The sequence below is a fragment of the Salvelinus namaycush genome, chromosome 22, assembly GCF_016432855.1.
Source record: "Salvelinus namaycush isolate Seneca chromosome 22, SaNama_1.0, whole genome shotgun sequence".
Classification (NCBI taxonomy): domain Eukaryota; kingdom Metazoa; phylum Chordata; class Actinopteri; order Salmoniformes; family Salmonidae; genus Salvelinus; species Salvelinus namaycush.
This window is the reverse complement of record NC_052328.1, coordinates 12,197,671-12,210,764: the sequence shown is the minus strand read 5'-3', so window position 1 is coordinate 12,210,764 and position 13,094 is coordinate 12,197,671. Positions and strand designations below refer to the sequence as shown.

Sequence of the window (13,094 nt, the reverse complement as noted above, 5' to 3'; positions counted from 1 at the left end):
CGCACCGGAGCTCAATCGCGCCACTACAAACAATGACTCTGTCCTATCTGAGGTGCAATACTGAAACCTACTGGTCAAAAACAAAAGTGCCACTTGCTGTTGCTGAAATCACAACGCACTGCGCCAGACAGGAAGAGGCGAAGCTTCCACCATCTTTGACTGCTCTACCGGACCATTTACTCACCCCCTATGTAGCAGACACAGGTACGCACTCTGTAGCGCCGCCTGCTGGAAGAAGCCCAGGTCAATGTCTAGTGGTGGAGTGGCCAAACTGGTCTTACCTACTTTAGAACTAGGGGTGACCACCATCTGCCAACACAGTAACAACTTCAGTTGGTAAACACGTACACCAAGTAGTTTTGTGCTGCTTTGTATCATGAAATAACATGTATTATCTGCATTGGGGGTAAAAAAAAAACACACGGACACACGCACCTTATCGAGCTCTTGCAGGTAAACGAGAGCGGTGTCACAGGCCCTCAGGTAACAGGACAGACATTCCTCCTCTCGCTCAGACAGACGGACACGGGAGGCAGCTGACACTGCCTGGTGGTCCAGGGACAGCCCTGAGACAGGGGAGAGAGAAATACAGAGAGATACAGAGGGATAAAGAAAGAAAGAAAGAAAGAAAGAAAGAAAGAAAGAAAGAAAGAAAGAAAGAAAGAAAGAAAGAAAGAAAGAAATTTGACACAGAAAACAAATAGCACTGTTGCTTGTAGGAAGACGCCGGCTTGTTTTGTATGGATAATTTGTCAGTTCGAGACAATGAGTGTATGGGAGGATGAGTATGGTTATTAGTATAAATAAATAGAGTGAGACGAGACCTCTAGGATTGCAGGGAGGCAGGGAGGACACGGCCAGACAACAGCCTTAATCAAATAAGGAGCAGCTGCCAATAGACAAGACCTCATCTAACAAATATTCCTATCTCATAACATTCCCAAAACAATATAATGGAAACCTTGGAAGGATGTTGAGAAACTATGCAATGTCAAGCCCTGTACATAGCTGAGTGATTCCCATCAGATCTTCTCTCTAAGCATATTGGCTTGACTCTAGTATTATTCTACTAACATTACTTATAGTCCATTATGGTTTATTCAGTGAAAGACATCAACAAGGCTGCTTCATGAATTCTTCCCTTCAATCGAAGCAGCAGACACTGTGATGACGTTAACGTGTCATCGGCCAGGAAGCTATGACTGTTTGAATGTAATGCATCTCATGATGATGATGAGTGACGCTTCTCGAACACAATTATCCAGACATGGACAAGCAGTGTGTTGTGTGTGACAATGGACAACGCCCTCTGTTTCACTGTGTGTGTGTGCGCGTGTTCATGTGGAAACTCTGACTAACAGAACTCATAGTTCCAGTCCAACTATATATAGATGGTTCCCTAGAGACAACTTTACTGCATTACTTGGACTCAATTCTGAGTAAGTTCCCATTTGATTTGTAATCACTTCCAAGAGAAGTCTAAAACCAGGAAGTGTTTGGGATTGAAGAACGAACAGACACAAAGACACACACACATAACAATCAATGCATAGCAATGTGTCAAGTCACATTTCCTCCCTCATGTAAATGAACACATGGCCAATGCTTCCTTTCTTTCACAGCCTAAAGGAGAAAACTCACCAGACCGATTGTCGGCCTGTACAGTAGGGGGCCGTTCATTTGCCATTTGTTCGCTCGCTGACGGATCGGTCTGTTATAGGGTCCTCCTGCCGGCACTCTGTTCAGAGGTGCTAAGTACTCTCGGCCGGTAGACACTCGACAATCTTACTGGTCTGTTCTTGCCTTTGGAGTAAAGATTTCACTACATTCATATCAACATACCTGAGATACTGATCTCTCTAATCAAGCAAAGGCTCTAATCAAGCAAAGGTTTTCCAGGAATATTTCATTCTAATGATTGTATTCAGACATCCTAGAAAGGGCGACTTCTAAACCCATACACGGTTATAGTCATCACAGGCCTATATATAACTCATACCATGGGGATTAGGAAATAGATCATTAAGTACATTTATGCACAGTGCTGTTCAACTTGAGTGTTTTTCAGGGAAACGTGCTAGTCTGCAGGCTTTGGCTGTCTCTTTGTCTAAATCGTCGGAGAGAGAGTAATGCCAGTATGCAAATCATATTTGAGATCCATGTAATCATTACACTGTACAGACGGAGACTAAAACCAGAGGATACCTGATTGAAATCATCATCATTTGTAGCTCTGGGGTTGTAACTTTAAAGCGCCTCATAGTAGGTGTGTTGATCTAGGATCAGTTTTGCTATTTAGATTATAATGAATGGACAGAGGGGGGACCTGATCCTAGATCAGCACTCCTACTCAGATGCTTTATGAAAATGGGCCCTGGTCCTTCCTTTAGTTTGTGCATTGAGTGTTCATCTTAGTATAGGTCATGGATGGGCAACTGGCAGCCTGTAGGCCGCACAATTTTGAAGGCCCTCGGATCAATTGGCTGACAGCCGTGGTATATCATACCGTATACCACGGGTATGACAAAACATTTACTCTTACTGATCTAATTTAAGTTGGTAACCAGCTTATAATAGCAATAAGGCACCTCAGGGTTTGGTATATGGCCAATATACCATGGCTAAGGGCTGTATCCAGGCACTCCTTAAGAACAGCCCTTACCTGTGGTATATTGGCCATATACCACACCCCCTTGGGCATTACTGCTTAAGTAATAATGATGAGTTCAGCTTTTTGTGGCCCCCACCCTCATCAAAGTTGCCCATCCCTGATATAGGTCATATTCAGGTCATCATTTCAGGTAACACAGAATGTTTAGTCTGTCTTCTAAAAAATTTCCATAACTAAATACCACACAGGTTAAACATTATGTGTTTTCCATATATCATACCACCCAGTATTTGCTTATGAAAGGATTGGTACCTTTGATGACAAAGGCCTCTGCGAGCAGACGCAGGTGGTAGACGGGCTGCTCGTCCCCAGTCAGCTCGTCTATGCCCACCCTTGCACACATGCCCTGGGCGTCACGGTAATCGCCCTGGACATAGTGTATTTTGGCCATCAGGAGAAGAGCCTCGTTCAGGTGCCTGGGCTGTGTGCGGACATACAGAAAGAGAGACACACTGTTACGAGAGGCTAAGTGAAGGGAGACACAGAGAAAACAGTTACATACTGTATACAATGCATTCGGAAAGTATTCAGAACCGTTCCCTTTTCCCACTGTCACGTTCCTGACCTGTTTTCTGTTGTTTTGTATGTGTTTAGTTGGTCAGGGCGTGAGTTGGGGTGGGTATTCTATGTTGTGTGTCTAGTTCATCTGTTTCTGTGTTCAGCCTAATATGGTTCTCAATCAGAGACAGCTGTCTATCGTTGTCCCTGATTGAGAATCATATATAGGTGGCTTGTTTTGTGTTGGGGATTGTGGGTGGTTGTTTCCTGTCTCTGTGTTTGTGTTCTGCACCAGATAGGACTGTCTCGGCTTTCACGTTTGTTATTTTGTTATTTGTTAATGTTCATTGTTTATTGTTTAATTAAACATGTTGAACACTAACTGCGCTGCATTTTGGTCCTCTCCTTCATCCCAGGAAGAAAGCCGTAACACCCACATTTTGTTACATTACAGCCTTATACTAAAACTGATAAAAAAAGAAAAAAGAATCCTTGTCAATCTACAACCAATACCCTATAATGACAGAGCAAAAACAGTTTTTTTTTGTTTTTTTGTCATTTATAAAAGATACAAATTAGAAATAACTTATTTACATAAGTATTCAGACCTTTTGCTATGAGACTTGAAATTGAGCTCAAGTGCATCCTGTTTCCATTGATCATCTTTACCTGTGGTAAGTTCAATTGATTGGACATGATTTGGAAAGGCACACACCTGTCTATATAAGGTCCCACAGTTGACGGAGCATGTCAGAGCAAAAATCAAGCCATGAGGTCGAAGGAATTGTCCCTAGTGCTCCGAGACAGAATTGTGTCGAGACGCAGATCTGGGGAAGGGTACCAAAACAATTCTGTAGCATTGAAGGTCCCCAAGGACACAGTGGCCTCCATCTTTCTTAAATGGAAGAAGTTTGGAACCACCAAGACTCCTCCTAGAGCTGGCTGCCCAGCCAAACTGAGCAATCAGGGGAGAAGGGCCTTGGTCAGGGAGGTGACCAAGAACCCGATGGTCACTCTGAGGGCGCTCCAGAGTTCCTCTGTGGAGATGGGAGAACCTTCCAGAAGGACAACCATCTCTGCAGCACTCCACCAACCAGGCCTTTATGGTTCAGTGGCCAGACGGTAGCCACTCCTAGGTAAAAGGCACATGACAGCCCGCTTGGAGTTTGTCAAAAGGCACCTAAAGGACTGTCAGACCATGAGAAACAAGATTCTCTGGTCTGATGAAACCAACATTGATCTCTTTGGCCTGAATGCCAAGCGTCACGTATGGAGGAAACCTGGCACCATCCCTACGGTGAAGCATGGTGGTGGCAGCATCATGTTGTGGGGATGTTTTTCAGTGACAGGGACTGGGGGACTAGTCAGGATCAGGGGAAAGATGAACGAAGCAAAGTATAGAGAGATCCTTGATGAAAACCTGCTCCAGAGCGCAAAGGACCTCAGACTGGGGCCAAGGTTCACCTTCCAACAGGATAACGACACTAAGCACACAGCCAAGACAAAGAAAGGAGTGGCCTTGGAACAAGTCTCTAAATGTCCTTGGTTGGCCCAGCCAGAGCCCGATCGAACATCTCTGGAGAAACCTGAAAATAGCTGTGCAGCATCGCTCCCCATCCAACCTGACAGAGGTTGAGAGGATCTGCAGAGTCCCGAAATACAGGTGTGCCAAGCTTGTAGTGTCATACCCAAGAAGACACAAGGCTGTAAACGCTGTCAAAGGTGCTTCAATAAAGTACTGAGTAAAGGGTCTGAATACTTATGTAAATGTAATATTTCAGTATTTCTAAACAACCTGTTTATGCTTTGTCATTATGGGCTATTGTGTGTAAATTGATGAGGAAAAAAACAATATGATCCATTTTAGAATAAGATTGTAACGTATCAAAATGTGGAAAAAGTCAAGGAGTCTGAATACTTCCCTAATGCACTGTATAAAGAATAGACTGATTGGAAACTTGGTGAAACAAGTTAACAAGATAGAAAGCTAAGTAGAATAGGAGGAAGTAAGATGTAGAGGGAGGTGACACAGAGGGGAGATGCTCAGACTGACCCCCAGGAGCCCCCTGCTCAGGATGGAGTTGAGGTAGCCCTTTGACCGGGACAGTTTGGGCTGGTTGATGTCCGTCAAAGGTGTAGCATTGCGTAACAGACTCAGGTTGTCCTGTAGACACTCCTCCAGCAGGGCCTCTGCCAATAACAGCGTCCCGTAGTCATCTGGAGGAGGGCACAGGGAAATAGGACAGAATTCAGAGTAGTGAAGGGGTTGGTGGGCTGAGTGCAGAGTGGGAGTCCAGGGTCAGGGGTCAGCTGCTTTGGGACACAAAATAAACCCAGCCCAATCCATCATAGCATAATTTCCCACAAGCCCCTGAGAGAAGGGAGAAAAATACACCAGGGGAGCCTAAAACTGAAGTCACTGGATGGCAATAAAAGTCACTTGCATACACATTCTGTATTAGAGCCTTCCTGTTTGGTCCAGCTCTCACTCCTCTCCTGTCTCTGGTGGTGTGTTCTGACGCCAAGTCTGTGACTGGAGTTTATGTCCTGGCATCTCTGACATACTGTAGCACCTCATGCTTATGAGACTGGCCCAGTCAAGGTTTGTCACTGAAAGGGAGGATAGGGGCTGGAGAATGTTTAATGTGATGTACAGGGTTTGGGATGAACTGATTACATGTAAATCAGTTACATATAATCCGATTACAAAAAACGGTAACTGTAATCAGTTACGTTACCAGCAAGCATATTGTAATCAGATGACAGATACTTTTGAAAAAATGTATGATTACTTCTTGGATTACTTTTATATTCACAAATGATGTTTGTGAAAAAATACATTGACACCTTTTTGTTTTTTCAATGATATTCAATTCAGCATTGAAAAAAGGTACAATTTTAAGTTGTTCCACCTGAGCGAATCTGACCACAAGTCAGAGACCACTATGATGACACACCAAAAGTGTTTGATGGATAATTTTTGTCTTCTAATGCCTCTTAAGGGGAAAGTAATCCAAAAGTAATGGAAAGTTATCAGATTACTTTACTGTGAAAAGTTATATTACTGATTACAATTTTGGACAGGTAACTAGTAACAGATTACATTTAGAAAGTAACCTACCCAACTCTCGTGATGTACAGTATTTATTTTGTATTTGTATTTAAACTTTATTTAACTAGGCAAGTCAGTTAAGAACAAATTCTTATTTTCAATGACAGCCTACTAAGTTAAGAATATGGTGTCATAATTCATAAAACAAATTATTCTGCTCTATAAAACATTAACTACAATATAGCAGCAATGTGGAATGTTCATGTGGTGAATAAATTCTTCAGGAGAATAACAAATCCTCTACAGGGCATCTGAATAAAGCTACATTATCTTCAACACACTGTTCTGATCTCAAAACGTCCTGGTCAGAGACTGATCGTGATTTCCCCCTTGTCTTGAATTGCAACTTGTAGTCGGCGCCGACAGATATGGCAGCTCTGCTTCTAGCTTCTAAGCAACTTTGCAGTATTTTTTTTTTTTTTTGTGTTATTTCTTACATTATTAGACCAGATTTTTGGTGGGGCCATCACTAGCCGCCTTCCACCCGGTTACGCAACCCTGCACCTTAGAGGCTGCTGCCCTATATACATAGACTTGGAATCACTGGCCACTTTAATAATGGAACACTAGTCACTTTAATAATATTTAAATAATGTTTACATACTGCTTTACTCATCTCAAATGTATATACTGTATTCTATTCTACTGTATTTTAGTCAATGCCACTCCGACATTGCTCGATCAAATATTTATATATTTCTAAATTCCATTCTATTACTTTTAGGTGTTGTGTATTGTTGTGAATTGTTAGATATTACTGCACTGTTGGAGCTAGGAACACAAGCATTTCGCTACACCAGCAATAACATCTGCTAAGGACGTGAACACATTTTTTTGATTTGATTTGAACAACTAGGGACAGTGTTGTTACAAAATCAAGAATGGCAAAACTACGGGCAAACTGTCAACATCAAGACAGACTTTAACAGCAGACCAGCTAGGGATGACTTGAATTCTACACACTCTAGCATAACACATTTAGCAGTTCTGTACACCTGCAGGCATGGTGAAAACAGTCTCAGGTGGGCAGTGGGAATTCCATCCGGCTGATCAAATGACATATACGATTTGGTTATTAACACAATAACAGTGACACGCAAGCAAGGTCGTGAGCCATGTCACCTTACCCCATGTTTACTTTAAAACTACATGAGGTGAGGGGAGTAGCTACATTTGGCGACTCACTTCAGACTGAGTACACAGTAGATTTGAGTATATAGACTGCACTCCTGGTGAATGTGCTTGAGTGGTGTGTTATAATACATGGAAAATAATAGAACAAATGACAGTGATAGTGACAATCAGTTAATACATGTTCACTACAATATGTTCTATGTTTTAAACATTGTCCATTAGGAGGTGTAAGGTGATTATGTAGTTGTTCGAATTGTAAGCTACTGCAGTTTGGGCATACCTAAAGCTGTTCGTTTTCATTGTTTGCAGAGTAGGCGCATGACATTGCGCTTACTTGCAGAGTACAAAGTCCAACTCATGCGGAACTATTGCCATCCCTGTCTGGACATGTGACAAAAACTTACTCAGAAAAAAGAAACCTATTCCAGAATCCAACAGGTAGTTATCACTCACCGTCTTCGTGAAATCGGACGGCCACGAGTTGCTCTACGATAGTGGGTATTTTGTCCCACTGGCACTCTGCTCTGTAGCGGTCGATCTCCGCTTCCAGACGGTATTGCGAGAAAGAGACCCTGTTGGATGCCATGCCCGCTCTAGATCCCGATCTGTCTCGGTGACCGTACTCCCCTGATACCCGGGGAGTAACTGCGGACTGACAAAACAAATCATGAATAAAGTGTAATGCCATCTATGAGCATGTGCGGCTGCCCGAACGTCCCTCCTCATTAACATTTTGGGTGGACATATCAAAATATGATGTAATCACCATTTATTCTTAAATACCAATCAGTCAATGCACACACAATGAAAAAAGCAATGCTGTTAAAGAGTTGTATACACACTCAGAGGCCACTGTAGGACAGGTGCTTCAGTTTGAGGATGAGATTGGGAGATGTGTGTGTACCCGTTGTGTGTACCTTTGTAGATTCAGATTTGTTTATTTTTCATAATAACTATTTAATGAAGTAGCTTATGATTGCTTTATAGCCAGTCAATTTATAATAACTCCTTGTAGTCGACTCTACCCTATTACGCTTGTATTTAGTTTGCATACAATAGGTCTACACACCTCAAATATTTTAGGAAAAAATCAATGCTTGTAGAAGTATTATTTTCTTTACGCTACATTGTAATACGGTAGAGGCAACACATTAGCTAGCCTATAGGCTGCTGAAAACGGTTTGCTTTGAAGTGCCTTTTGTCCTAGATAACCGTCCTAGATTTCCCTTCAAAAGCTTTCCCTAACTAGATCAATTCCTGGGATCAGCGCTAATAGCCTACTAGAGTGCAGAGGGTATAGACAAAACAGTAAAGTTCAAACTGTGGATCTAAGAGACACACAGAGGTGGCAAGTTATTATTCAGGATTTTACCGCAGTGTATGTCCAATCACTCAATAAATCCTAAATAGGCTACTGTATTTAAAAGGTCAATTGTCAACTATTTTCATTGCCCGACTTTCAGGTTTTGTGGCTAAAGGTAGCTAGGCCTACACCTGCCATATGGTCTGCTCAGACATTTCAGCGTTGTATGGTAACGCGTGACTATGAGGGTCTCAGCTGTTGAAAAACTATTGGTAAAGAACGTAACACTTTACATGTTACAAACTGAATACAAAAATGTATACATTTAATTGGCGAGTGCCTTATTTGGGATAAAGGGGCGGGGCAAACAATTATCTTAACGACCATTTGTCAATAATACAATACAGTATTTAATATACCTTGACATGATGGTAGAACACATTTTTGCTGACATAGCTGCTAAATCGATCTTTCACAAAAACATTGGAAAACGACAGCTCGAAAACTTGACTAGCTACACAGCAAACTAATGTTTAGGTCAAGTGACCTACGACTACAAGCGACTAGTTTTCTATAGCTAATCCAACCTCAAATCTTCGGAAAATAGATTTGGTGGCTTCATTTTCCCTATGACAGGTTGACATTTGCTTGTCAGATGTGTTTACTTATCAAATTCAACCAAATACCCAGTTAACAACTGCATTCACATTCCTGTTTTGCACAGGTGTCTGGGTTTTGCAACTGCACGCCTTCAAATCTCTGACGCAAAATGCCGATATCCAATCAGAATTTAGCTGTCGTGTCCGTGAGTTGAAAGGTGACTACGGCTCACAGCAATGCCCAAAAAGGTTGAAGAAAATACAAATAGTTAATCTACAAACGAACTATTCCAAGTCTGTTTGTCAACTGGTGAGTATGCATTTTAATCATTCATATCGCTGCAGATCCATTACGGTGTGCTTGTTATCACCATATTAATGATCTTGCTAAACTAACTGCTGTCCTTAAACCAACTAGGTGCAAGTATAATTAACTTTAGCCAGCTATGTGTCTATCAACAACATCACTAGCTAGATTGTATTCTGAACTGTACATATAATAACATATCATTGAAAACAATGAAGCTATGATTGCCTGAAAATAATTCAATTCCATTTGATCAATCTTCTGATTCTTCTGTCATGTATGTGTTTCCAAAAGTTAACATATGGGTTCATAGATGGATCACCTATTTCTAGTGAAAGCTCTTGCCATTCAGTGACGAGTGACACTGGCTGTTCTGTGCCTTCACCTTGCTTGCAACCATTGTTCATATTATTCAGCTTTGTTTAACTTTGTTGTTAAAATTATGTCCCTTGCTCACGCTCTCTGTCTGTGTCTGTATCTGTGTAGTTACTGTACAGCCCAGAATGGTGTTAAGAGTGAGTAGCAGGAGGAGCGTGGTGTCGGGCTGGCTACTCCTGGTCTCCTGCTTTCTGCTGTCTGTTCGTTCACATGAGCAGGCAGCCCACGAACACCCACCGGAGAGTCACCGTCCTAACATGCACCTGGACAAGAACATGGTCCATGACAGAGAGTGAGTAAAGGGTTGTGTTCATTAGGATACTCCGCTCTTAAATGCTTTGCAACAGAAGAAGAAGCAAACGTTTCTTATTGGACAAGTACAGATAGATAGATAGATAGATAGATAGTATATCTATCTATCTATCCATCTATCCATCTATCCATCTATCTATCTATCTAAATAGTTTGCTCTATTCCAAGCTGTACCTATCATTTGGCTGACAGTGTGTACATGGTTAATGCACTGAGCAGTGTCTCTCCTATGTCCTCTAAGACACATCATGGAGCATCTGGAAGGTGTGATTGACAAGCCGGAGGCGGATATGTCGCCGCAGGAGCTGCAGTTGCACTACTTTAAGATGCACGACTATGATGGCAACAACTTACTGGATGGGCTGGAGTTGGCCACAGCCATCACTCATGTACACAAAGAGGTATGTGTGAAAGGAAAAACATAATATATAAAAAATGATATTATCAGCCAATGATGCCACATACTGTATGTACTTTATTCACCTATTCACACGTGCACTTCCATGTTTCCACATTTTCTGCAGGAAAAAGGAGAGGATAGCCAGCCTATGAAAGAGGAGGACCTCACAAGCCTTATAGATGATGTTCTGAGGGACAATGACAAAAATAACGACGGATACATAGACTACGCTGAGTTTGCCAGGTCCCTGGAGTAGAGGAGAGACGGTGCCTAACTACTGGGGTCTGGCTCCGTGCACTGCACACAACCACACCACTTTCTCCACCACACCACTTTAATTTACCTGAGCCAGTGTGCATGTCTCACGCTCTCTGTGGGGCTATCACTATCCTTCATCCGTCCAGACAGCATGTATACCAGAGGTGGGCAAACTTCTTGGCTTGAGGGCCACATTGGGATTTTCGAAATTCAACGGAGGGTCGCACAGATTTGTTTTGACCGATTTTTTTTGTTTGTCAAAACCTATTTGCGGGTCAGAAAAAGGGCAGTAATTTGAAACTATTTAGGTCCGTTATCATTTCTACATACTTTCTATCTAGTTTTAGACGTTCAAGTGTGACCTGGAGTTTTTAACCCCCGTCCCCCAAAACAAAAATAAAAGGGTTTTACTCAAAACTCCTGTGGGCTGGATTGAAAGGTTTGCCCAGCCCTGATATATACAGTAGATTATTCAATTATTACTGTAATTATTAAACTGCCAAATTTGTCTGCTGTATGGTAGCAACTAAACTAGTTCAGTCATGTTAGAATGAAATTCTTGAGCAGGTATTTACCTAAGCGCTGCTTTGCTGTATAAAATCTAGGATTATGGACCAAAGGTTTTGATATTTATGCATCCAATCAAGTTAGGCCATTAATGACAACTGCCTGTGGTCCTTAACTTTAAGAGTGGCCTTTACTATTACTGCACCATTCTTGTACTATTACTCATAGTGGGAATGTTACAGCTCGGATGCAGTATACTGTACCACAGAGTATGTGGGAGTGTGGGAATGTTACAGCCCGGATGCAGTATACTGTACCACAGAGTATGTGGGAGTGTGGGAATGTTACAGCCCGGATGCAGTATACTGTACCACAGAGTATGTGGGAGTGTGGGAATGGCAAAGCAGGTTTGGAGGATTTGTCTGATGCTCAGAAACAAGCCATGAACAGGGCTGCTTTCAGTTGGAACAAAATAGAAGACAGTGTTTAGAAACGGAGGCGGTAATACCTGGGCTAGTCCTACAAGTATGCTCATTCTTGTTTTCAAAAACGCTTTCTCTCATTTGTTCATATTGAATGTGACTCGGGTAACATAAAAGCCACACTTGGTACGGGTTTGGTTCTGGTCAAACAGTCAATCACAAATAATTGTTCTGCTGATCCACACATACTTTACATCCCTTACATAGTCTGTTACCCACCTACCTGAATGCACAATTTCGCTTACAGCAGGGCTGATACTTGAGATGAACAGAATTTGAATGTAATACAGAAGAGGTGCTGTGCATTGTGATTTCTTCATCACTGGATTCACTTTGACTTCTAGCCCAGTGAGACCTCTGGGTGACAGCAATACTGAAGGGTTAACTTCATTTTACAGATGTGCTATAAGTAGAATGCAGGGTTATGTTGCTATAAATGTTAGTGGCCTATTGAAGTAATGATGTTACATTATGTGTAGTTACACCACACTTGATTCTTTCCAAATGAGCTCCATCGCTGTCAAACAGTTACAGATCATTAGGTTACCAGGTCTTTATGCTATAAGGCCCAGGTCTATATTCAACCCATTTATAATACTTCTAAATTAATACTGAAACTTTATTTGTTACAAAAGAGTTCTAATTTCGTCATTCAGTGACGGTTGTTGAATACAGGTTATTAGAATAGAAATGTGTTAATAAAATCTATAAAATGACAAGATTAGTAGACACATGCAACTGTGTTGTCTTTGTAATTTGCTGCAATAAACAAATATATGAATGTCTTCTCTGATGTCGTTTTATGTTGAATAGGTCTCAAAGTGGCATTCACATACTGTTGCCTTTTTGAGTGCATGTTAGTGCAGATCTGTCTGAGGTGTAGGTTATGATAATTAGCAGATACCCATAGACTTCCAGTCATTGCGCTAACGCTAGTTAGCAATTCCGCTAGCACCTTCCTTCAAACCTCGCGCAGAGATAAAAATGGTTAATTTGACTCTGGGGAAGTAGGTAAAGGGCATCATTGCCAAAATCCTGAAGTATCCCTTTAAGTCAAAACTAACTCGGCCACTCAAGAACATACTCTGTCTCCTTGGTAAGCAACTCAGGTGTAGATTTGGCCTTGTGTATTA

General features: G+C 41.8%; 2 protein-coding genes across 2 annotated transcripts in view; one reads left to right on the top strand and one right to left on the bottom strand.

Annotated features, from left to right (window-relative positions):
* The window catches only part of ttc7a (tetratricopeptide repeat domain 7A), a 43,951-nt gene extending 35,875 nt beyond the window's left edge, over nt 1–8,076 (bottom strand). Inside the window, exons 1-5 of the mRNA XM_038960394.1 lie at nt 7,869–8,076; nt 5,223–5,386; nt 2,924–3,092; nt 436–566; nt 185–309 (exon numbers count right to left, since the gene is read on the bottom strand). Coding sequence (XP_038816322.1) covers nt 185–309; nt 436–566; nt 2,924–3,092; nt 5,223–5,386; nt 7,869–8,001 — 722 coding nt within the window. The 5' untranslated portion in view covers nt 8,002–8,076. The remainder of the gene's footprint in view (nt 1–184; nt 310–435; nt 567–2,923; nt 3,093–5,222; nt 5,387–7,868) is intronic.
* A 1,436-nt stretch (nt 8,077–9,512) lies between these two features.
* Nucleotides 9,513–12,746, top strand: mcfd2 (multiple coagulation factor deficiency 2, ER cargo receptor complex subunit). The gene is made up of 4 exons (XM_038960393.1): nt 9,513–9,627; nt 10,111–10,294; nt 10,556–10,715; nt 10,839–12,746. Exons 2-4 carry the CDS (start codon nt 10,128–10,130, stop codon nt 10,968–10,970), a joined length of 459 nt encoding a protein of 152 aa, XP_038816321.1. The 5' UTR covers nt 9,513–9,627; nt 10,111–10,127; the 3' UTR covers nt 10,971–12,746.
* Nucleotides 12,747–13,094: the final 348 nt, after the last annotated feature.

What these genes read in the sequence shown, in the direction of transcription:
- mcfd2 (XM_038960393.1), top strand. Translation starts at nt 10,128, where the DNA reads ATGGTGTTAAGAGTGAGTAGCAGGAGGAGCGTGGTGTCGGGCTGGCTA. An exon ending in AACATGGTCCATGACAGAGA is followed by an intron (nt 10,295 to 10,555) that starts GTGAGTAAAGGG and finishes ATGTCCTCTAAG; the next exon opens with ACACATCATGGAGCATCTGG. An exon ending in TCACTCATGTACACAAAGAG is followed by an intron (nt 10,716 to 10,838) that starts GTATGTGTGAAA and finishes CATTTTCTGCAG; the next exon opens with GAAAAAGGAGAGGATAGCCA.